Below are 23,157 nucleotides of genomic sequence, written 5' to 3'. Positions count from 1 at the left end.
GGAACCCTTCAGAAGAAGGGTCACCTATTCCTTCTCTCCAGAAATGCTGCCTGACCCACCAAGTAACTCCAGCATTTTGTGTCCATCTTTGGCATAACCCAGCATCAGCAGTTCTTTCCTACACATCTCAATTGCTATTAAATCATTCCCCTCTCATCTTAAAGCTCCCATCTTTGCTCACAAAGGTTTGCTGGGAGAAAGCCGCCTTGTGTTTGTGTTTGCTGACCTACTCAGCATGAATGAGTCTGTCTAGTGAGCTGGACATTTGAAACGGTGCAAAATGAAACTCTCTCAATTAGCATGGAAATAAATTGTGTGCACAATAAAGCACTGAAGACCAATCAGTCTCCAGGCAATGATCACAGCACATATGACAGGCAAGAATGTTACAGTGGTGAAATCGTCATTTTCAGGCAGCAGTGAAGGAGAAATTAAAAGGCAAATAGTAATCGTAATTCAGTGCGCAAGATGATAAGCAGTGCCAGCAGGAGGCACATGGCAGGTAATTTGGATGGAGATTGATGCAGATTTAGTTTAGTGATACAGCACGGAAACAGCCCCTTCGGCCCACCGAGTCCGCACTGACCAGCGATCCCCGCATATTAACACTACCCTAAACACTCATTAGGAACAATATTTTTTACATTTGCACCATCCAATTAACCTACAAACCTGTACGTCTTTGGAGCGTGGGAAGATACGGATCTTGGAGAAAACCCACGCAGAGAATGTACAAACACCGTAGACACAAGCACCCCTAGTGAGGATCAAACCCGGGTCTCTGGCACTGTTAGGCAGTAGCTAATGTACGGCAGTAGTTACGCCACTGTGCTGCCCAATGTGTACAGGTCTAGTCGCCAGCATCACACCCATGGTCTTTATTTAGACAACAAGCTGCAAGCACCTTGTCAATGCTCAAATGCTGTTAAAGTTCATGCCTCCTTTGGCAGCTCATTCCAGATACCAACTGCACGGTGGCGCAACGGTAGAGTTGCTGCCTTACAGCGAATGCAGCGCCGGAGACTCAGGTTCGATCCTGACTACGGGCGCCGTCTGTACGAAGTTTGTACATTCTCCCCGTGACCTGCGTGGGTTTTCTCCGAGATCTTCGGTTTCCTCCCACACTCCAAAGACGTACAGGTATGTAGGTTAATTGACTGGGTAATGGTAAAAATTGTCCCTCGTGTGTGTAGGATAGTGTTAATGTGCGGGAATCGCTGGGCGGCGTGGACTCGGTTGGCCGAAGGGCCTGTTTCCGCGCTGTATCTCTAAATCTAAAAAAAAAATATCTAAAATCTACTCTGTGTGAAAAAAATGTACCCCTCTGTCCCATGTGATGTTCACTGACCCTTTCCTGTAGCTTGCAGTCTAAATAAAGACAACGGGTGTGATGCTGGCGACCAGACCTGTACACATTGGGCAGCACAGTGGCGTAGCTACTGCCTTACAGTAGCTACTTAAGATAGACACAAAGTGCTGGATTAACTCAGCGGGTCAAGCAACATCTCTGGAGAAAAAGGAATGGGTGGCGTTTCGGGTTAGGACCGTCCTTCTGACTGAAAGTAGGGGGTGGAGAGGGGGTGGGTGTGAAAGAATCGAGGTGAGAAAAGACCAGGACTATTGAGGGCCAGCCACAAATGATCTCAGGCGGTGTGGTGCCTGGTAAACCAATTGTTGGCTAGGTAAGGTGTGATCTCAAGCGGAAAACAATGTGATTGGTATTGGAATAAACCAGCACCTGCAGTTCCTTGTTTCTGCATTTAGACAGGTGCTTAAATGAGTTGGGTATAGAGGAATATGGAATCATCGTTGTGGTAGGCAGAAGTCCTGTTTTTCTGAAGAAGCGTCTCAACCGGATACGCCACCTATCCATGTTCTCCAGAGATGTTGCCTGACCTGCCGAGTTACTCCAGCACTTTGTGTCTTTTACATGTAAATCAGCTTCACAGTTCCTTGTGCCTTGCCCTGTTTCTATTGCTGCACAACGCTAAAGCCGCTGCAGTCTACCTTGGGATGGAAAGAAGTCAAATATTGTGGAATGGTTTAATGTCCACCTAAGTGGAAAGATGGAACTGCAGTTTGTTGGATAGTGAATGTCTATGACAATGTAATGCTGTGTCACTACTGCACCAAAAGATTCAACTTAGACCAGTTGTTCAATTGCTTGAATGGGGCTTGAAACCATAATATTTCGCCACAGGTGAGGTGTTAGCAATGAGTCATGGCTGATGTTTAATCAATTCACAAGTTCATAAGGCAGAGGAGCAGAATTTGGCAATTCAGCCCATCGAGTCTACTTTGCCATTCAATCATGGCTGATTCATCTTTCCCTCTCACTCCCATTCTCTTGCCTTTCCCCATAACCTTTGACACACTTACTAATCAAGAATTTGCCAATCTACTCCTTAAAAATATCCATTGGCCTCCACAGCTTTCTGTGGCAATGAATTCCACAGATTCACCACCCTTTGACTAATGAAATTCCTCCTCATTTCCTTTCTAAAGGAACATCCTTTTACTCCCTTTGGGTCCAAGACTCCCCTACTAGTGGAAAAATCTTCTCCACATCCACTCTATCCAGGCCTTTCATGAAACGGTAAGTTTCTGAAGAAGCGTCTCGACCCATCCATCTAAACTCCACGAGCACAGGTCCAGAGCTGTTAAATGCTCGTGTGTTAATACTCAGATTCCAATTCAAATGGAATAAGAAAAATGAAGAGCTTTATGAAAATATGAAGCTTACAGATTGAAACCTCAAATTAAATATTGTTAAGTTAGTATTAAAAACCACAACTATTCAAATCAAATCTTTGCATTCACTGGATCTACGTTTTGTAGGATTCTGCAATTATATTCAGTCATGTCAATCTATGGCAGATAGAAAAATCACCTCAAGAATGACTACTTTATCTGAAGGCTAAGAACTCGCCAAAATAAATGAAAATCTCACAAGTAATCTGTAAAAAAGTTGGGGGAAATTGATGAATGGAATCTAATATCCCGTGGCTTCAACAAAAAAAGCATAATTTGATTAATCTATGATCTATAATGGAAGGTTTTCATTAGATAACAAAGGCAGAGAAACATTGCAAGTTAATGACCATTGTCAAAGTAACACACATTTCATTAAAAGCAAATAAAGCAAATATGCACAACTGAACATTTGCAAGAAATCATTTCAATTGTTTCAAAATGCAGCATCACTGAAAGCATTTTAATCATTGTCATTGCTCTGCAATAAGTGACATTTCAAATATAAATGCCGTTTGCTTTTTGTTGGCCATTTAAATTATCCGTTTAAAGTTCTCAGCAGTGGCTTTTACTTTTTAGCATTCACACCCTGCTGTGAATGGATTTAGACAAGCTAAGGGGCATCATTGGAAAACATGAATTAACACACATGTGGAGTAATGATATGTAAATGGACTGTATCAGACTGGAAGTGTACAGGTGGAGAGCATTTTGTGCAGGTTTGTGCATCACTGCTACCACTAAATTAGAGCAGATTGTCCTTTGCACCAATCACATTAACCATAAGGGTTGGATCAATAGAGATCTAGACAACACAGCCCAGAAGCAGGCCCTTCAGCACATCACAAACATCTAATTCCCATTTCACATGAATCCTATTTTATTACCTTCCAAATTCTGTCCCCAGCCTGCACCTTTGGGCCAATTTACTCACCGATTCACACATCTTCATACATGATAAACATTATAATGCATCTGTACACTGTGGATGGCTCAAGTAAAATCATGTATAGTCTTTCCCCTGACTGGTTAGCGTGCAACAAAAGCTTTTCACTGAACCTCAGTACAGGTGACAATAAACTAAACTTTGGAACGCGGGAGGAAATCAGAGATCCTAGGCGAATCCCATTCAGGGAACATGTGAATACCACACAGACAATCTTGAAGGCGAGGGTTGAATCCATGTTATTTAAGGTGTGAGACTGGAGCTCTGCTAACTGCACAACTGTACAATCACCCTGGACTCCGTACTCCCCATCAAAAAATGCAGCGTCTGCCTTGATCACTCCCTCAACCAGAAACCTTGCGGCCAAGTACATTTGCAAATTGTGATCTTTTTCCCCAGTGTTCTGTCATAGAAACATAGAAAATAGGTGCAGGAGGCGGCCATTCGGCCCTTTGAGCCAGCACCTCCATTCATTGTGATCATGGCTGATCATCCACAATCGATAACCCGTGCCTGCCTTCTCCCCATATCCCTTGATTCCACCAGCCCCTAGAGCTCTATCTAACTCTCTCTTAAATCCATCCAGTGACTTGGCCTCCACTGCCCTCTGTGGCAGAGAATTCCACAAATTCACAACTCTCTGGGTGAAAAAGTTTCTTCTCACCTCAGTTTTAAATGGCCTCCCCTTTATTCTAAGACTGTGGCCCCTGGTTCTGGACTCGCCCAACATTGGGAACATTTTTCCTGCATCTAGCTTGTTTGTCCAATCTTTTTATAATTTTATATGTTTCTATAAGATCCCCTCTCATCCTTCTAAACTCCAGTGAATACAAGCATAGCCTTTTCAATCGTTCCTCATATGACAGCAATGCTGTTGAAGATCCAGTGTCCCACCGCATTCAACATGGAGCACATCTGTGCTCAGGATCTGCCACTTACCATATATATTCATTTTCCAGTACAGGCGCAGTTCCATTTAAAACAGAAGTAACCTTACCTGACATCCTCCCTGCTGAGATCACCATGTATCACCTCTCCCCGGAGATGCCACCATGTTCTCTGTACCTCTCACTGCAGAGCTCACCATGTATCCCCGCACCTCTCTCCGGAGATGCCACCACGTTCTCTGTACCCTTCACTGACAAGAGCTCACCATGTCGATTGGGCATCTTCCTGGATTGGTCACCTTTACCCTGGACCTTTCCCCTGGACAGGACACATTTCCCCTGGACCTCTCGCTGGAGAATGTTGTGATATTGCTGGGATATAAGACAAGGGGGATGTTGTAATATATAAGACAAGGGGGATGTTGTGATATTGCTGGGATATAAGACAAGGGGGATGTTGTGATATTGCTGGGACTACTTTGTGTATCCAAGGACTACTTTGTATGCCTGTGTATATAAGTGATTGGTGTGATTCGGCGGTCACTCTGGATCCAGGCGGCCTTGGAATAAACAGCCTGGAGTTAAGCTCCACCATGATAACATCTTAAACATGTGCACTCGTGGTCCGTCCAGAGTCACAACAAAGGTACAACAAGTACCGGACCACGAAGTACAACATGGTGGCAGCGGTTTGGTGTTTCGCCTAGGGAGGGAATGAAGCATGCCCGACCAGAAAAGGTTACATTGCTGGAGCTCAACTCCAGGCTGTTTATTCCAAGGCCGCCTGGATCCAGAGTGACCGCCTAATCACACCAATCACTTATATACACAGGCATACAAAGTAGTCCTTGGATACACAAAGTAGTCCCAGCAATATCACAACATCCCCCTTGTCTTATATCCCAGCAATATCACAACATCCCCCTTGTCTTATATATTACAACAGAGAAGACACCGTGTCCCCAAGGTCTCTACCTGGAAAGATTCTCCTGTCCCCGTATCTCTCGCTTCAGAGGTCACCATATGTCCTGCAGCTCTCGGTGGATAGAACATCATGTCCCCTGAGCCTCTGCCTGGAGATGTCACCATCTATCCTGGACCCCTCCATGTGAAGGGAACCCTGTCCCCTGGACCGTTCTCTGGAGAGGACACATTTCCCTGGACCTTTCGCTGGAAAGGATGCCATGCCCCCTTAGACATCTTCCATGGTGATCAACATGTCCTCCTACAGCCCACGTGCCGAAACTTCTATTCATCTGTGATCCCCCCCGCATTGTGTGTAAAGTTGGCAGGAATTCCGACAGCTCAAATTGACAATTAAATACAAAAATTCAGAAAAATTCAAGGATATACCATTCATCTCTACACTACACAAACATTAAATGTTTAATTTAGTTTGTTATTATCACATGTACCAAGTTACAGTGAAAAGCATTTGTTTGTGCGCTATCCAGTCAAAGAAAAGATTCTGCATGAATAAGTCAAGCTGTCCACAGTGCTCAGATAAAAGATAAAGGGTTTGTTGAAATGAAGGTTGAATGGTTCTTTATTGTCAAGTATACACTGCACAGCGAAATTCTTTTTTGCAGAGCTCACATGTGCACGGTCGCTAGATTTTGGCGCCATTTACAAAAAGAAAATTCCAAAGTCCACGGTGCGGTCGACATGCTGCTTGTACTGGAGCGCCCCTGATCCAGGTAAACCTAGGTAAGCCCTAGGCTGCTGCAGGGCCTCCTCCGTCGCCCTCGACCGGCTCGGCCCGCCAACCGATGAGTAAACACTCCTTAAAAGAAGTGGGACAACTGTAATGGATGATAGCAGATCCCCTTCTGGGCCCGGCCCACAAAGAGTCACAATGATCCAGTGCCATTGCCATGTAACAGGTAGCATGTGCTACCTTCATTTGAGTCATGGATACAATAACATTTACAATATACTAGACCAAGTGGACCCGTTGGGCCCAAACCACTCCTGCATTGTTGCAGCACCCTCTCCCCCCACCTCCCCCTCCCCTCGCCCCTCTCCCTCCCTCCCCCTCCCCACCCCTCCCCATCTTCACACTCCTCCCTCCCCCCTTTCTTCCCTCCCTCCCCCAATAACACAGATTTCAATTAAACCTGCCATAGGACCACAGGACGACGGTAAGGTGGGCCTAAGATTGTCGTGCTATCCTGTACCATTTTGGCTGTAGTTCAGGAACAAGCGAACAAATTAGAGTTTTAGTATATAGATGTTCATTTCACTCTCAGATCACTAAAATACTGCTACACCCTAATTTAGTACTAAATAATCTCTTCAGCAATAAACACATTCAGTTTGCAAGCTTTCATCTTGTAATTATAGTTGGAGATTTTCTTTTACATCCAATTTTCTTTTTGGTGGAGTCTGCAGAAAGGTCTCGACCCGAAACTCCGCCCATTCTTTTTCTCCAGAGACGCTGCCTGACACACTGAGTTGCTCCAGGTTTTTGTGTCTGTTTTCTTTTTTTTTTAATATCTTTCTCCCTCATCCTTGATTTCATCGCATACGTACTCCTTGCTTTCCATGTTGAATTTGACATTGACTTCATTATTCTGACTTGCTGGTTCAGACCTGCTTTGCAACATCAATACATCGATCTAATTTATTTAGGGGATATATTGTTGCTTGGCCTATTCACAACTACCTGACTGTTGATATTCAATCACCAGCTATAGCCATGACGTTTAATCTGACAAAAACAGCAGCTTCCAGTACATAAGGTCAGAAATAAAATGAGCAAATGCATGTCTAATAAATGGTGTGTGTCATTTGATCACCAGCTGTAATAAACCATAGCCCACTATTTTTCAATTCAGGGAAAGAAATGTTGAAAAGAACAGCTTCTGACCTTTAAATTAAAACTTCCGCCTGTACCTGATTTAATTTTGTTTGACTTTTTAAAAAACAAGTTGGCCCTCTTTCTTCGATCAATTTGAAAGCTTAATCAATTCGTAAACATATTGCAGCTTAAACCAAACATGTAATCACAATTAACATTGAAATGATGTAGGGCGGATTTAAACCAATTTTCTGTCTTTCACAGCAGTGTTCAAGCCAAAGGTGGAACCGTCCATTTTTTGCCGAACATGTAATCTAAGTATACCACGTGAGGCATTGACACAATAGACATTGTGGCTAATTAAGGAGGAGAAATTGGTCCAAGGTGGTCTGATGTTTGAGGACGTGAGATGAAAAATCCAAGAGGACCAAATCAACATGGAGTTTTCCACACCTGATCCATAAAGGGCGGCACGGTGGCACGGTAGAGTTGCTTCCTTACAGCACTAGAATTTGACCCTGACTATGGATGCTTGTCTGGAAGGAGTTTGTACGTTCTCCTTGTGACCTGCATGGGTTTTCTCTGGGATATCCGGTTTCCTCCCACACTCCAAAGACGTACAGGCTTGTGGGTTAATTGGCTTGGTATAAATGTAAAATGTATAATTGTACAATGTAAAATTGTTCCTTGTGTGTGTCGGGAAGTGTTAATGTGCGGGGATCGCTGGTCGGTGATGTCTCGGTGGGCCAAATAGCCTGTTTCCGCATTGTATCTCTAAACTAAACTAAATGAGAATTCTGAGCGTTTAGAATGCAAACTTAAAAAAAGCAATTGAACATGTTGCTGAGGCGGCTGAAATGTTTCAGAACCCCCAATGGGATATTTGGTCACATCTGAGCAAAGGATACCTTTTCCCAACCCAATGGCTGGCTTATCTATAATTCTTAATGGGATTCTCAAAGCTAGAGAAAAACTGTTTTTAGTTGGTGTTTAGGGCAGCACAGTGGTGTAGCTGGTAGAACCACTGCCTCACAGTGCCAGAGATCCGGGTTCGATCCTGCCCTCACGTGCTGTATATGTAGAATTTGCACATTCTCTCTATGACCAGAGGTTTCCTTTCGGTACTCCGGTTTCCTCCCACATCCCAAAGACGAGCTGCTTTGTAGGTTAATTGGCTCTGTTACAGTTGCCCAGTTGGCCTCTGAGTGTACGGAGTGGGTGTGAAAGTTGGTGATCAATGGTCGGTATGAACTCAGTGGGCCAAAGGGCCTGTTTCTATGCTGTATCACTAAACTAATTTCAGCTCTTCTTGGGTTCACAATATACTAAAGGCCATTATCAGGCCCCATTTACACCTTGCACGTTCGCCAATCTTAGACTAGCTCAGGGTGTTTAAGAAGGCTTCGACTGCCCGGGGCCTCCATTCATCTGTCACTAGGTAGACCCAGCCAGAGCACAATCCTGAATATGCTTCCGCTCTCCTTCCTTGTGTTTGCCCTTCTGGTACACTGACTTTACACAAACTTTCAACATTTTAGCTGAATTCTCTCTAAAATACTGAATGAGATTGATTTCCTCAGTCTCGGCTCTGGTCAGAAAGATGCCTCGTGTTTGGTTGCTGCACATTCATTACACAGCGATGATTTATTTAACAGAGTAGTGTACCAAGCTGAGAGAGAAAACAAATGTGTTTCTATTAAGGTACAGAGATAATAATAACATTAAAACAGAATAAGCTGAAAGCCATTTCACATAATTGGATCAACTCTTACAATTGATAAGATTATGAAACAATAAATCAGCCTCAAATCAAGCAGAATATATTAAGGATGTAGATGAAGGCAAAAGGAAAAAAAGAATTTTAGCCATTGGGGATAACCCTTTATTGCCACAGGTGTACTGCTCGGCTTTGATTATGGATCCATATAGAGTCAGACGATGTGGAAATAGGCCCTTCAACCCAACTTGTCCACACTGACCAACATGTCCCATCTACACTACGTTTGCCCCATATCCCACTATCCTATCCTGTCCAAATGTTTATTTATACGTCACGATAATACCTGCTCCGGCAGCTCGCACTACGCTTGGTTGCGTAAAAAAAAGATTACCACTCAGGTTCTTATTAAATCTTTCTGCCCTCACCTTAAACCCCTGGTTCTCAATTCCCCAACTCTGGGCAAAAGACTTCAGCGAACTATTCTTCACATGATTTTGTGCACCTCTAAAAGATTACCCCACATTCTCCTGCACTCCAAGGAATATCGTCCTAACCTGCTCAACCTCTCCCTATAAGCTCAGGCCTTTGAATCCTCGTAAATCTTCTCTGCACCCCATCCAGCTTGACAACATCTTTCCTATAACGTGGTGACCAAAACAGAATACAATACTCTAAATGTGGCTTCACCAACGTCTTATATAACTGCAACATGACCTCTCAACTCCTATGTGTACTGAAGAGAACAGAGACCTTTCTTCAGACTCGAAACATCACCTACAGTATTCCTTTTCTCCAGAGATGCTGCCTGACCCACTGAGCTTCTCCAGCATTTTGTGTCTATCTCCCAACTCCAATACTTAATATGTAGGAAGGAACTGCAGATCCAGTGGTGCAGCGGTAGAGTTGCTGCCTTACAACCCTTGCAGCACCGCAGATCCAGGTTAGATCCCAACTACGGGAGCTGTCTGTACGGAATTTGTACGTTTTCCCATGACCACGTGGATTTTCTCCGAGATCTATGGTTTCCTCCCACACTCCAAAGATGTACAGGTAAATTGGCTTGGTAAATGTAAAAATTGTCCCTTGTGTGTGTAGGATAATATTAATATGCTGGGATCGTTGGTTGGTGTGGACTTGGTGGGCCAAAGGGCCTGTTTCTGCATCTCTGGAGAGAAGGAATAGGTGACGTTTCAGGTCGAGACCCAGTTGTTGTTCGTCCTTCGGGTTCGAAGATGACCGTGACTTCACTTTCAGTTGGAGGATTGGTGACTGTGGGTCCGGAAGAGACTGGTGAGGCCAATCCGGGCCCGGAAGACACGCCCACACGTAGGACACAAGTGGATGGGTGTTGCAGTGGAGGTGGAGGTAGCCTGGGCCTTGCGCGTGGTGTGCGTTTCCTCTGGGCCTCTGCAGTGCGTCTGTTCTCTACTGCACGGGCTCCTGTGGTGAGCTTGCTACGCCAGGTTGGACGGTCCAGAGCAAGAGACTCCCAAATGCTGAGGTTGAAGTCTTTGAGGGACACTTTGAGGCAGTCCTTAAACCGTTTTTTCTGTCCTCCTACTGAGCGCTTGCCCTGACACAGTTCTCCATACAGAAGCTGTTTTGGCAGTTGAAGCTGTTTTGGTCGAGACCCTATACCTAATAAAATACTCTGACTGATGAATTTACATTTAAAAATCCAAATAGAACTCAGAATCCCTCTCTGCGCTTCTGATTTTTCAATTTCTATTTTCTTGCATGCTGTAGAAGATACCATCCCCTCCCACATACAATTTTGTTTCCCAATGTCAATGAATACTATTGCATGCCATGTGCTGCAGACTCGTGGAAGTATTGGGTTTCTTGTGGAGTGCGCTTAGATCCACTAGAGCTAAGTTCATAAGTTATAGGAGCAGAATTAGGCCATTCGGCCCATCATCTACTCGTCTATTCAATCATGGCTGATCTATCTTTCCCTCTCAACCCCATTCTCCTATCTTCTCCCCATTACCCCTGACACCCTTAATAATCAAGAATCTGCCAATCTTCGCCTTATAAATATCCATTGAATTGGCCTCCACATCCATTTGTGGCAATGAATTCCACAGATTCACCACCCTCCGATTAAGTTGCAGGCCAAGTTGACAGTGGAACAGTTCACCACAGACCTTATGAAGGCTATAAGTTAATACTCCATAATACTTTATAGTTCTGATCAATGATGCAACAACATAATGAACGTGGCCATTTAGTACTTTTCCTGGAATCTAACAATAGTTCAATGAAATGATGTGGTCTTGCTTTGGAAAAATGAAAACAGCTTTAATATACGACTTTAATTTTATATTATGGTCCAACAAACCCAGTGTTCTGTTGTCTCCCTTTTTGTAAAGAAACGTGTTAATAAATGTATAATTTATTGCTTCTCAGATTTCTCAGGCATAATAAATCCCATCGGGCATAAGACTTACAAGAGTACATTAAAAATCAATATTTCTATTATCATCACAGTCAATTCTTCTGGAATCTAATTGCTGTCTGGGCAGTTCTCATTGAATGCATGTAACTCATACATGATTGCTTCATACACTCTTCACCTTAAATATATTGTGAAAGGGAATCGGCATATTGCATGGAGACAGGACTGACATTACACAGGCATTTCAAGAGGAAGGGTTGAGTTCGCTGTCCATATCAAGTGTGCGTTTGAATACCTGTGCAGGACTTTCAACAATGCTGTTATGCTTTCTTCAGCTTTAAGCATTTCGATAGGTACATGGATAGGATATATTCCGAGGGATATGAGCCAAATGCAGGCAGCTGGGGCTTGTTCCATACACCCACCACCCTTTGTGTAAAAAAGTCACCCCTCAGGTTCCTATTAAATCTTTCCCCCTTCATCTTAAACCTATGTCCCCTGGTTCTCGATTTCCCTACTCTGGGCAAAAGACTGCACGTTTCCCCAATCTATTCCTCTCATCTTGTCAGAATACTTTCTATAACGCACCTGCAGAAGTTCTAGAGAATCCTTGAAGACATGTTGAATCTTCTTAGCTGCTTAAGAAAGTAAATATGCTGATGTGTTTTCTTAATCACAGCATCATTGTGAAGGAATGCCAAGGAGCTCCACGCTGTTGACCATCTTTATGGCAGCTCCCACAATAAGTTCAAGGTCACTGACCCTACATCCCTCCCTCACCGCCAACCTCCTTGATTCAACAACCAACACTTTTATCTTGCTGAGGTTGTTTCTCAGCAGGCCCGACTCGCCCACTGCCGACCAAGCTCGGAGGACCCACCTGGTTGGCCCGTCTTGGTCTCTGGCAGGACCAGTAATCTGCCGCACGGCCGGTGACACCCACGAGGCCAGCGACACCCACGCGGCCAGCGGGACCTCACGGGAAGGATCGGTGGTTGACAGGATCGGGAACCCGCCTGAGGCTCGGCAGATAGCGTAACCGGGAGGGTGCTGGAGAAGTCGGGTGCGAGAGGCAAGGCGGGTTAACCAGGGTAATGCCTCCAGTACCTTCATGTCTGCTGCAGGAGGCACCCCCAGGACACAAAGATGGCCGGACGAGAAGACAGGGACGTCGGTTCACGGGAACTGCTCCGGTACATCCAGAGCGCGGGCTGAATGGACTTAGGACTTTGAATAATGCCGCCAATAGTGTCGGCGCCCGCATGTGTAATATATGCAAAAAGAATTTCACTGTGCAGTTGCACATGTGGCCAATAAAGGACGATTGACCATTGACATACAAGGATCACTGCTTGTATACAAGGAGAACGGCTATAGATGCACCACAGAAAATATTCTCAGCCTGGTACAGCAACTGCATCTGCAGAGTGTGATGAACAAAGCCCAGTCCATCACAGGCCCACCCGTCTATTCAATCTTGACATTCTTGAGGAACAATGTAACAATTTACAGTATTAGAGAGAAACTGGTGACATAGAAAATAGTGTCAGAAAAACCTGAAAAATTTAATAAACTGCAAAACAATGACAAATTGACACTAAAGTGACTTGGACTTGGAAGTACTACGATGATCATTTATTATTTTAAGTATTAAAAAAGTTTGTAGTCGAAGGCAATATTCATTGAATAGATGCCACGGCTGTATTTTGACTAATATAGTTTACAGCTCAAGGGTTTTGACCAACTGCAGAAAGCGATCTTAATAGATCTTTCTCCTACCCTCAAACTGAATAAATTGTTCTTAAATGCAAAATAGAGAGAATTGAATTTCCCAAGTAAAAGCTAATCAATAACTGAATGTTAAATTGAAACAACGTTTATATATATGAGAAAAAACCCCACTATAGTTTGTTTAGTCTATTTCTTAAAATGTCATCTTCTCGTGATAATAATAGTTATAAAGTGAACAGCAAAACCCTGAAAAAAGTGGAGCGCTTCCCTTCACCTCAGGATAGCGCTGCACAATATATATTAATAATAATTATTATATAAATACTGATTTTTATATAATCAAATATTTAAGAATAATCAATAATAAAAATAAAATATCTGCACAAGCAGATATCTGTATTGAAATGCATCGCTGCCTTCAATGCAAAACCTTTGTTTGCTGGAGAAAAGGGTGTTTGAAGATCAAACCCTGGCATGAAACCCGTAGCTTATTGGACAACAATGATCAGAGTCAGATTCGTCAGAGGGTGATGAATCTGTGGAATTCATTGCCACAGAAGCTGTGGAGGCCAAGTCAATGGATATTTTGAAGGCAGCGATGGATAGATTTTTGATTAGTACAGGTGTCAAGGGCTATGGGGAAAAGGCAGGAGAGTGGGGTTAGAAGGGAGAGATAGATCAACCATGATTGAATGGCGCAGTAGACGTGATGGGCTGAATGGCCTAATTCTGCTCCATCACTTATGTAGCGGCCAGCTTCTCGTCTATCTCAATTAGCTCCCAAGCTGCCACTTGCATAGACCGGGTCAGTGGTGCACTATCTCCACGTTTGATGGAGCAAAATGGCTCCTACAACTTATGACATTATGATTCCTGCTCTTCTATATCCTTCTGAGACATGGATTATGTTAAGGTGATGGACAAATGCCATCACAATGGTTTCTAAACTCATTGGAAGGACAAGTTAACCAAGCGCAGGCCAACATCCCCAACTTTGAGGCCCCGTCACTCTCAACTGGATGTAGTCCCCATGGCTGAAGCAGGCTCCTGGAACGGACCCACTATTTCAAGTTCTATCATGGGAACAAATCATCAGAGAGACCAAAACAAAATTTCAAGGATGTGATCAAAGAAGTGCAACAGCACCCTGATTCTTCAGAACCTTTCACCCGCCAACAGTAAAAGTGGAGGAGGAGTATTCAAGATGTTATTGAGAACCTTGATGCCACTGGAACACACATGGTGGAAGGAGTGCAGCATCTCTCAAACCATCCACTTACCTGCCGCTTCCATCACTCGTGTGGAGGAGTTTGCAGTTCCCACATCGACCCCGTCAGCCATCTTAGAACTCACCAATCCATTTCATACCTCAGAACCCACCATTCCACATGGAAGCTAAGTCATGCTGTGTCCAATGGATGGAGAAGATGATTCAAACTGGAATTCATGTTCTCACTGAGACCTTCTGCAACCTCGATTGAATGATGGCCCATGACCAGGGTCACAGTCTTAATTTAATTTTAGTTTAGAGATACAGAGCAGAAACAGGCCATTTGGCCCACCGAGTCTGTGCTGACTGGCAATCCGCGTCGACTAGCACTATCCTACACACTAGGGACAATTTACAATTTGTACTGAAGCCAATTAACCTCCAAACCTGCACGTCTTTGGAATGTGGGAGGAAACCGAAGCACCTGGAGAAAACCCACGCAGCACTACAAACAAACTCTGTACAGACAACACCTGTAGTCAGGATTGAACCCCCTGTCTCTGGCGCTGAAAGGTAGCAACTCCATCGCTGGGCCACCGCCGCGCCAGTCATTCTCATTTTCTAGCTTGTGGGATTATTCCAGGTTGCCACTGCCGATATCCATCTCATCTCACAGACAGCTGCTTTAGGAAGGTCATATTCAAGGACAGCAAAAAAAAAAGCTCTTTCTGTGCACTACTGCAGCAGGCTGAGTTCCACCCGGTTAAGTGGGGTGGGCAGAAGCATTTGTCCACATTGCAGGTTTCTCAACATGCAAACCTTTATGAATGCGCTCGTGTTTTTACATGCACCTTCCTGACAAACATCAGCCAGGAGTACCTGGCTGCACCCCAGGACGATCTCCATGGTTACCCTGCACAGGGGAAACGTTGCGGATGGAAATTGTTTTTCAGCAGCATTGCAAGGTTGACCTTCAGGGAACACTTTTCCATCCCACACTCATAACCGATTCGTTCAGGAGCAATACGCATTGCTTTGTGACATGCCCTGTAAGCACAGGCTACAAAGATTGCACCTGTTGGGTTACATGCTGAAAACCGTAAGGATCTGAACTACAACTAAGGGAACCACAGTGTGAGATAATTACAGCAGTAAACGGTTGAAAATATCATCAATGCTATAGTATGAAACTTGCTATAGTATAAACTCTTGACCACAATGTTGCTTAAAAAGCGAAACAAAACATGGCATGTTTAGTTTAGTTTGGAGATACTGCATGGAAACAGGCCTTTCGGCCCACCGAGACTGCGCTGACCAGCGACCCCCGCACACCAACACTATCCTACACACGAGTGACAATTTATCTTTTAACCGAAGTCAATCAACCTACAAACGTGCACATCTTTGGAGGGTAGGGGGAAATTAGAGCACCTGGAGAAAACCCACGCAGGTCAAGAGGAAAACGTACAAACTCCATACAGTTCGACACCCGCAGTCAGGGTCGAACACAGGTCTTTGGCGCTGTAAAGCAGCAACTTTGCCGCTGCACCAACGTCCACCATTAAATGCTATGGAACAATATTTAAGACAATATTTTAATGCAGTTTTGAGGTATTTGGTCTAAGTTGGAAAGATATTTTGGCTGACTAAAATATTGTCTCCTCATGTACTATTGATTTCCTACATGAGTAAGATCGGTAAACTTTGCTATGGTTGTTTAATAGTTTGAATATATCATTAAGATTCTGTTTTAAATTATTCACTGCTTCAGTGGGAAGAGAGCACTTGTTTTAATCAAATGTTTCCTAACCATGCTTGCAATCTGACATTCTATTTCATTCTATCAGAATGTGAAAGAACATAAATTACAATTATCATTGATTTATATACATCTATTTTTATAAAGCTACCCTTCAAACAGTGTTTGCCAACAAGTCTAATCATAGGCACAACTGCAAATGGCTGAAATTAATGTACGATGGATAAAACATGTTAAGGACTGTAATTATTCTCAAGTAGTGCGCCTCCAATGATTGTCATTTATTGGAACCTGCGTATGTGGGTTACATTAATTCTATTTCTCCTTGCCCAATCGTCAATAAATGGCGTCAGCTGTGATTCACTCTTGGGTACTCTTGCCTCTGAATCAGGCATTTACAGGTCGAAGCTAAACTCCAGGAACCAGAGATCTATCACAGACTACCTATTCCTGCTGTCCAAAAGAGACTGTAATGCGGATAGTGGCTGCCATCTATATATATATATTTATATAACTAAAACTCTCATGTATATATATATTTATATTACTAAAACTCTCATGTATATTTGTGGGTTTGTGGATAGATTTGTTCCCGAAATACAGCCAAAACAGTACACGATAGCTCAACAATTTTAGGCCCACCTTACCCACCATTGGCCTATGGTTCAAATGATTGTTTTATTTTAAAAGTTATTCACTTTTTAAACTTAAAAAATGACTTTTTAAACTTTAATGCCTTTTCCACTTGGCGTGCCCAAGATGCCTGTGCCCAAGATGGACCCGCCCGAGTGACGGGAGTGGCGGCCAATGGGGGGGGGGGGGGTGGAGGGGTGAGGAGAGCGGAAGAAGCAGGACCGGACGGAGGGGGAGGGACAGACCCACACGAGTGACGGGAGCGGCAGCCAATGAGGGGCGGGGGAGTGGAGCGGAAGAGGCAGGACCAGAAGGAGGCAACCTGGAGAGGCTTGGACCCAATGGGTCCTCTTGGGCTAGTACTTTCTAAACTATAAACGTGACCATCTTGAAATGTTTCTCTGGCAACAAAGTGCTTTATGACGTGAAAGGATCTACATCAATTTGAAAGCTCCTTTTCCTTATCAAGACTTTTCAAATGATCTGGAGATACGAGATGCTGTGGGTGCAGATATGTAAGTAACGTCAGGCTTACAGGTAGATAACACTGGAGACCAGGGCAGCACAGTGGCGCAGCAATTGAGTTGTTGCTCGAGACCCGGGTTCAATCCTGACTACGGGTGCTGTCTGCACGGATTTTGTACATTCTCCCTTTCGCCGTGTGGGTTTTCTCTGGGTGCTCCAGTTTCCTCCCACACTCCAAAGACGTACAGGTTTGTAAGTTAATTGGCTTCTGTAAATTGTCCCGAGTGTGTAGGATAGTGCGAATGCATGGGACGATCACTGGTCGGCACTGACTCGGTGGGCTGAAGGGCCTGTTTCCGCGCTGTATCTCTAAAGTCTAAATTATTCAAGGATTTCACTTTGCTTGACAAGGAACAAAATCCCTGCTCTGTACCTTTTCTGGAAAATGATGAGAAGCACAGGGTACCCACGGTGGAGTTACATAGATGTCAGAGTAAGAAACAAGTATGCTTGGCATTTCTGTTTGGTACTATTCTCTACATTCAGCATGATCTCCCGTGTTTTCTTAGCAGTGCTTCCCATAATATCTATTTACATTTTAATACCTTCTTCTTCAAGCCTCATTTTAAGTGGATTCATACCTACTGCATTAAACAATCTATATAGCAGCAGTTTCAGAATCCCAGCACAACTAAAATAAAGACAATTGCAGTGAAAAATTGAATCTTGTCTCTGCTATATACAAACCTCTCTTGTACAGATTCATCTATAAATACTGTAAATCTATAAATACATAACCTACTGTGCCTGATCAGGATTTTAAAGATCTATGTTTTCTCTTTACCAGAGGAAAAACCTCAGAGTTTCAATTTTCTCCAGTGGTTGCATTTGCTCAATTTGAGTAATATTTGGATGAAGGTTTCCGGCAAACTCAAGGACCATTTGACTGCCGTAAAAAAACCACTTGGTTAATTAGGGTGATAATAGAGAGGTGCTTTATGCTGAAAGAGGCAAAGCATTCTTCAGTGTCTTTAGAAGTACTCTTACCGAGGTAAGTAGAGAGGGTTTAAACCTTAGCAACCATTAAAAATTACTCCAGCAACTTTGATGTGATGTCTTGCAAATGTGGCTTCGGGACAAAGTTGCATATGCATCCTCGCACAAGTTCATGCTACCAAAGTAATTGGATGCCCAGTAGTCATGTTCTGCTAATGCTGATATCCAGGTTATCGCTTTGGAGAAATGAGCAATGGTAATATTGCTAAATGTCACGCACAAACGGTGAGATTGCCAGTTGATTCTGCTGGTTGCTGCCTGAAGCTAATGCATCACAATGCTCACTTTCCACTTATTATTCCTCGGCTAAACTTTGCAGGTTTGTGTTGCGCTGCTTTTCTTATAGCGCCTGAAGCAACTGAAATGTGGACCTTGTGAAGTTCACGGCTATAAAGATCTTCCTGCCATCACACCTGGATAATACCTTTCTTCAACACTACCCGCTACTGCCTCCCACTGGAGTTCCTAGGTCACCACACTGAGTGAAGGACGAACACTGGACTGGACAATAAGAATGAAGCCTCGCACTTCATTGGCATGGCACTGTCGATCTTCATCTTCAGCTGAAATGGCTGACAGAGTCACCAGCAGTGTTACAGCTCCTCGGAACAATATTCGGCACCAGCCTAGATCTTGGTCTCAAATTTGTAAGGGTGGCACAGTTGTGCAGCTGGTAGTGCTGCTGCCACACAGCGCCAGATATCCGGATTCAATCCTGACCTCTGATGCTGTCAATGTGGAGTTTGCATGTTCTCCTTGTGACCGCGTGAGTTCACTCCAGGAGCTCCGGTTTTCTCCCACATCTCAAAGACGCGTGGGTTTGTCGGTTAATTGGCCTCTGTAAAATTGATCCTAGTGTTTAGGGACTGGATGCGTAATTGGGATAACGTAGAACTAGTATGAACAGGTGATCGACGGTCAGCATGGACTCAGTAGGTCTATATCTATGAACTAAAACTCTCGTTTGTTCGCTTGTTCATGAACTACATCCAAAACGGTACACGATAGCACGACAATTTTAGGCCCACCTTACTCACTGTCGTCTCGTGGTCCCATGGAAGGTTTAATTGAACTCGGTGTTATATGTTTAAAGTTATTCACAGTTTAAAGTTTAAAAACCGCGCATGCACAGTTGGGGCTCCGTTGATCTGGTACTTACAGGAGGGGGTGGAGGAGGGGAGGGGGGAGGGGGGTGGAGGAGGGGTGGAGGGAGGGGGGGTGTGGGGGGTGGAGGAGGGGATGGAGGGGGAAGGAGTGTAGGGATGGGTGGAGGAGGGAAGGGAGGGGGAGGAAGGGAGGTGGGGAGGAGAGGAGGGAGGGGTGGAGGAGGGGAGGGAGGGGGAGGAGGGGAGGGAGGGTGAAAGAGGGGATGGAGGGGGGAGGAGAGGGGAGTGGGGGAGGAGGGTGTGGGGGAGGAGAGGGTGCTGCACCAATGCAAGAGAGGCAACCCTAGGGGAGTGCGGAAGGGAGGGAGGGGCGATGGGGGAAGGGAGGGGCAGGGGGAGGGGAAGGAGAGGGGGGTGGGAGAGAGGGAAGGGAGGGGAGGGAGGGAGGGGAAGAGAGGGGAGGGGGGAGGAGAGGGTGCTGCACCAATGCAGGAGTGGTTTGGGCCCAACAAGTCCACTTGGTCAAGTCTCTAACTAAACTTTTTGGAGTGGGACTTGATTTTTACAACTTTCAGGCATGCATAGACAATTGCTCCAAATCACAGCTGATAGTCTGTGCCTAGTACTTCAAAAATAAATCCTATTTGGTGACGGCAATCCAATTTACAACTTTTATTGATTTTTTTGGGTTGGAATGGAATATCAAGTGGGACAGGTTATCTGGAAGAGGAAGATATCTCCTTCAGCAAATTACCACCCAGGTAATTCGAACAAAGATGTACCTGCGGAGTTCCAACATCAAACAGAACCAGTCGCCTTTGCTTACGTTACAATCCAGTAGCAATAAAAGAATAACATGATTGCGTCCAGGAGATAGAATAAGTCAAGGTACATGAAAGCTCAGGTCTGCACCAAAGCAATTACAATTGTGAGTAACATTAAAGAGATGATTTGGACTTTGGTTAAAATTGTACTTTTTCCAAATACTCGCCACCTGAGAGAAAACATCAAATTATTAAAACTGAATCAAATTACTGGGACTTCATTTAAAATGCCATTATTTTTCTTGTCTTCAGAAGGACTACCAAGTATATATTCAATTTTCAACATTTAATCAATACTTGCAATTGAAATAAAATCAATAAAAACACCTGCTGTAATTTTGCTTATGAATTTTGGACGACATGTTGGCGCAGCAGTAAAGTTGCCACCTCACAGTACCAGAGACCCGGGTTCAATCCTGACTATGGGTGTTGTCTGTATGGAGTTTGTACGTTCTCCCCTGCGTGGTTTTTCTCCAGGATATCCAGTTTCCTCCCACACTCCAAAGACGTACAGGTTTGTAGGTTAATTGGCTTGGTATAATTGTAAATTGTCCCATGTGCGTGTGTAGGATAGTGTGTGTGCGCGGGGATTGCTGGTGGGGGCGGACTCAGTGGGCAGAAGGGCCTGCTTCCGCACTGTATTTTACTTTTCTTTCTTTATGCACTCACAACTGCCACAATGCAAATCTCAAATACAAAATTATGCAAGTCAACTTGGAACTGTACAAAATAATCAGAGGTTTCGGGATTCAGTTTTTCAATATTATACACTCTCAGGGTGTGTATAAAATGGTGAGAGTATTTATAATTGCTGACATCAATTTCATTATGCATACAAAGTTAGGGAGGTCTTGAATATTGACACAAAACTTAACCAAGTTTCAATTTTATCCCACAGAAGAAATTTTAAAATGTTGAAAGTACATTTGTACAGGTAATATGAATATCTCTTACATTATTTAATGTGAAAGATAGTTCAGCATTTGAAAACATTTCTCCTGTGTCAGAAGTTGATCAAGCCAATTCTCCTGATAGCAAAGGAGGAACCTGTCCGATCTTTAATGCAAAGCAGTGTTGCTCCAAAAGTTGCTTAACAAAAGAACTTGGCTGTGGATAACACATACAATAGCTTTATAAGTCAAAGATATCATACCTTGATCAAACGGCCTGCTAGGATTCCAGCTTCTGAAATAATCATCCTAAAATAAGAAGACGACATTTGTTTGTTACATTGGTATCTTTAGATATCCAGAAGCAAATGACAAAAAAGGACAAGAATGAAGTACCTAGGTCCTCTAGAGGACTTCAAAATGAAATTCTTTCAGCTGCTTGTTGATGGGGTTTGCTCTCCCCTTCCCCTCCTCTCTTCCCCTCCTCTCCAACCTCTTGATGCCATTTACATTGCACGAGATCCAGTCCTATTGTTGGGCTATCAAAGACTCATTCTAGGAACTGCAAGAGGCAGTTGAAAGTTAAGCAAGAAAGCTTGCAGGAAAGATTTACTTTGTCAAAGTGAGGCCCAGCACAAATTGGAGGAACAACACCTCATATTTCGTTTGGGCAGCTTACATCCCAGCGGCATGAATGTTGACTTCTCTAACTTCAAGTAACTCCTGCCTTCCCTCTCTCTTCATCCCTCCCCCCTTCCCAGTTCTCCACTAGTCTGACGATCCTCATTTACATTTTATCTCTATTTGCTTTGTTGTTACCTTCTGCCATCTATGATCTATTCTACATTGTCCTTGATCTCACCCCCTTTGTCTCGTTTTCACACCTTAAATTTTTTATCTCTGTATCTCCCTCTCCCCTGACTCAGTCTGAAAAAGGGACGCCACCCATTCCTTCTCTCCAGAGATGCTGCCTGTCCCGCTGAGTTACTCCAGCATTTTGTGTCGACCTCGGTTTAAACCAGCATCTGCAGTTCCTACCTACAGCTTTACATGGATGTTGTCTGGAATGGAGGGTTTGAGTTAGTGGGAGAGATTGGATGAGCAAGCACAGATTTCCGTGGAGTTCGGCAGGTGATCTTATCAAGGTTTATAAAATTATGAAAGGCACAGACTCACAGTCTTTTATCCCTAGGGTAGGGGATACTAAAACTAGAGGACTCTGGTTTAAGGTTAGAGGAGAAAATGTTAAAAAGACATGTGAGTGGTAGATTAACCTGCAGAGTGTGGCAAATATATGGATCAAGCTGCCAGAGGAGCTGGTAGAAGCGGGTACAATTACAACATTTAAAACCATTTGGACAGATAAATGGTTCGGAAAGATTTAGAGAGATAGTGACTAAAGTCAGGAAAATGGCATTAACTTAAATAGATATCTTCCAAGCTGCATAACTATATGAATCTATGAACAAGACGTTATCTTTTCCAGACAAGTCAACGTTAATCTGAAAAAATGCAAATAAATAATTTTGAATTCATTATTTTTTCCTGAACCTGGATATCACCGACAAGTCTAATCCACAACTGCCCTTGAGAAAGAGGCGGTGAGCCACATTCTTAGACAGCATCACTTGTTTTGCTGAAGATACTGTTGGTTAGAAAGTTCCAATGACGATGAAGGGCCAGCATTATCTTTGTGTTGCAGCTTTCTCCCCCTACCTCAATCAGTCTGAAGAAGGGTCCTGACCCAAAACATTGCCTAGCCATATCCTCCAGAGATGCTGCTTGACCTGCTGAGTTACTCCAGCACTGACAATTAAAACCTATGATCTGATTTGCATGAAATAAGAGACTGTCAGATGGCAAAACAGAACAACTATTTCTTCAATAAAAATATTTTAAAAACATTTTCCAGACTTTATCCGACCACACGTTTCTCCCACTACAATATGAAGTTTGAGTTATTAAAAATACTAACAGCTGA

General features: G+C 43.8%; 1 protein-coding gene across 1 annotated transcript in view; it reads right to left on the bottom strand.

Annotated features, from left to right (window-relative positions):
* LOC144600063 (testican-1-like) overlaps nucleotides 1-23,157 on the bottom strand; it is a 336,811-nt gene that overhangs the window by 192,685 nt on the left and 120,969 nt on the right. Inside the window, exon 3 of the mRNA XM_078411433.1 lies at nucleotides 21,440-21,485. Within this exon, the coding sequence (XP_078267559.1) occupies nucleotides 21,440-21,485 (46 nt within the window). The remainder of the gene's footprint in view (nucleotides 1-21,439; nucleotides 21,486-23,157) is intronic.

Source organism: Rhinoraja longicauda, chromosome 14 (genome assembly GCF_053455715.1).
Source record: "Rhinoraja longicauda isolate Sanriku21f chromosome 14, sRhiLon1.1, whole genome shotgun sequence".
NCBI lineage: Eukaryota > Metazoa > Chordata > Chondrichthyes > Rajiformes > Arhynchobatidae > Rhinoraja > Rhinoraja longicauda.
Note: the sequence above shows the minus strand (reverse complement) of the source record. Positions and strands in the feature narration are given on the sequence as shown.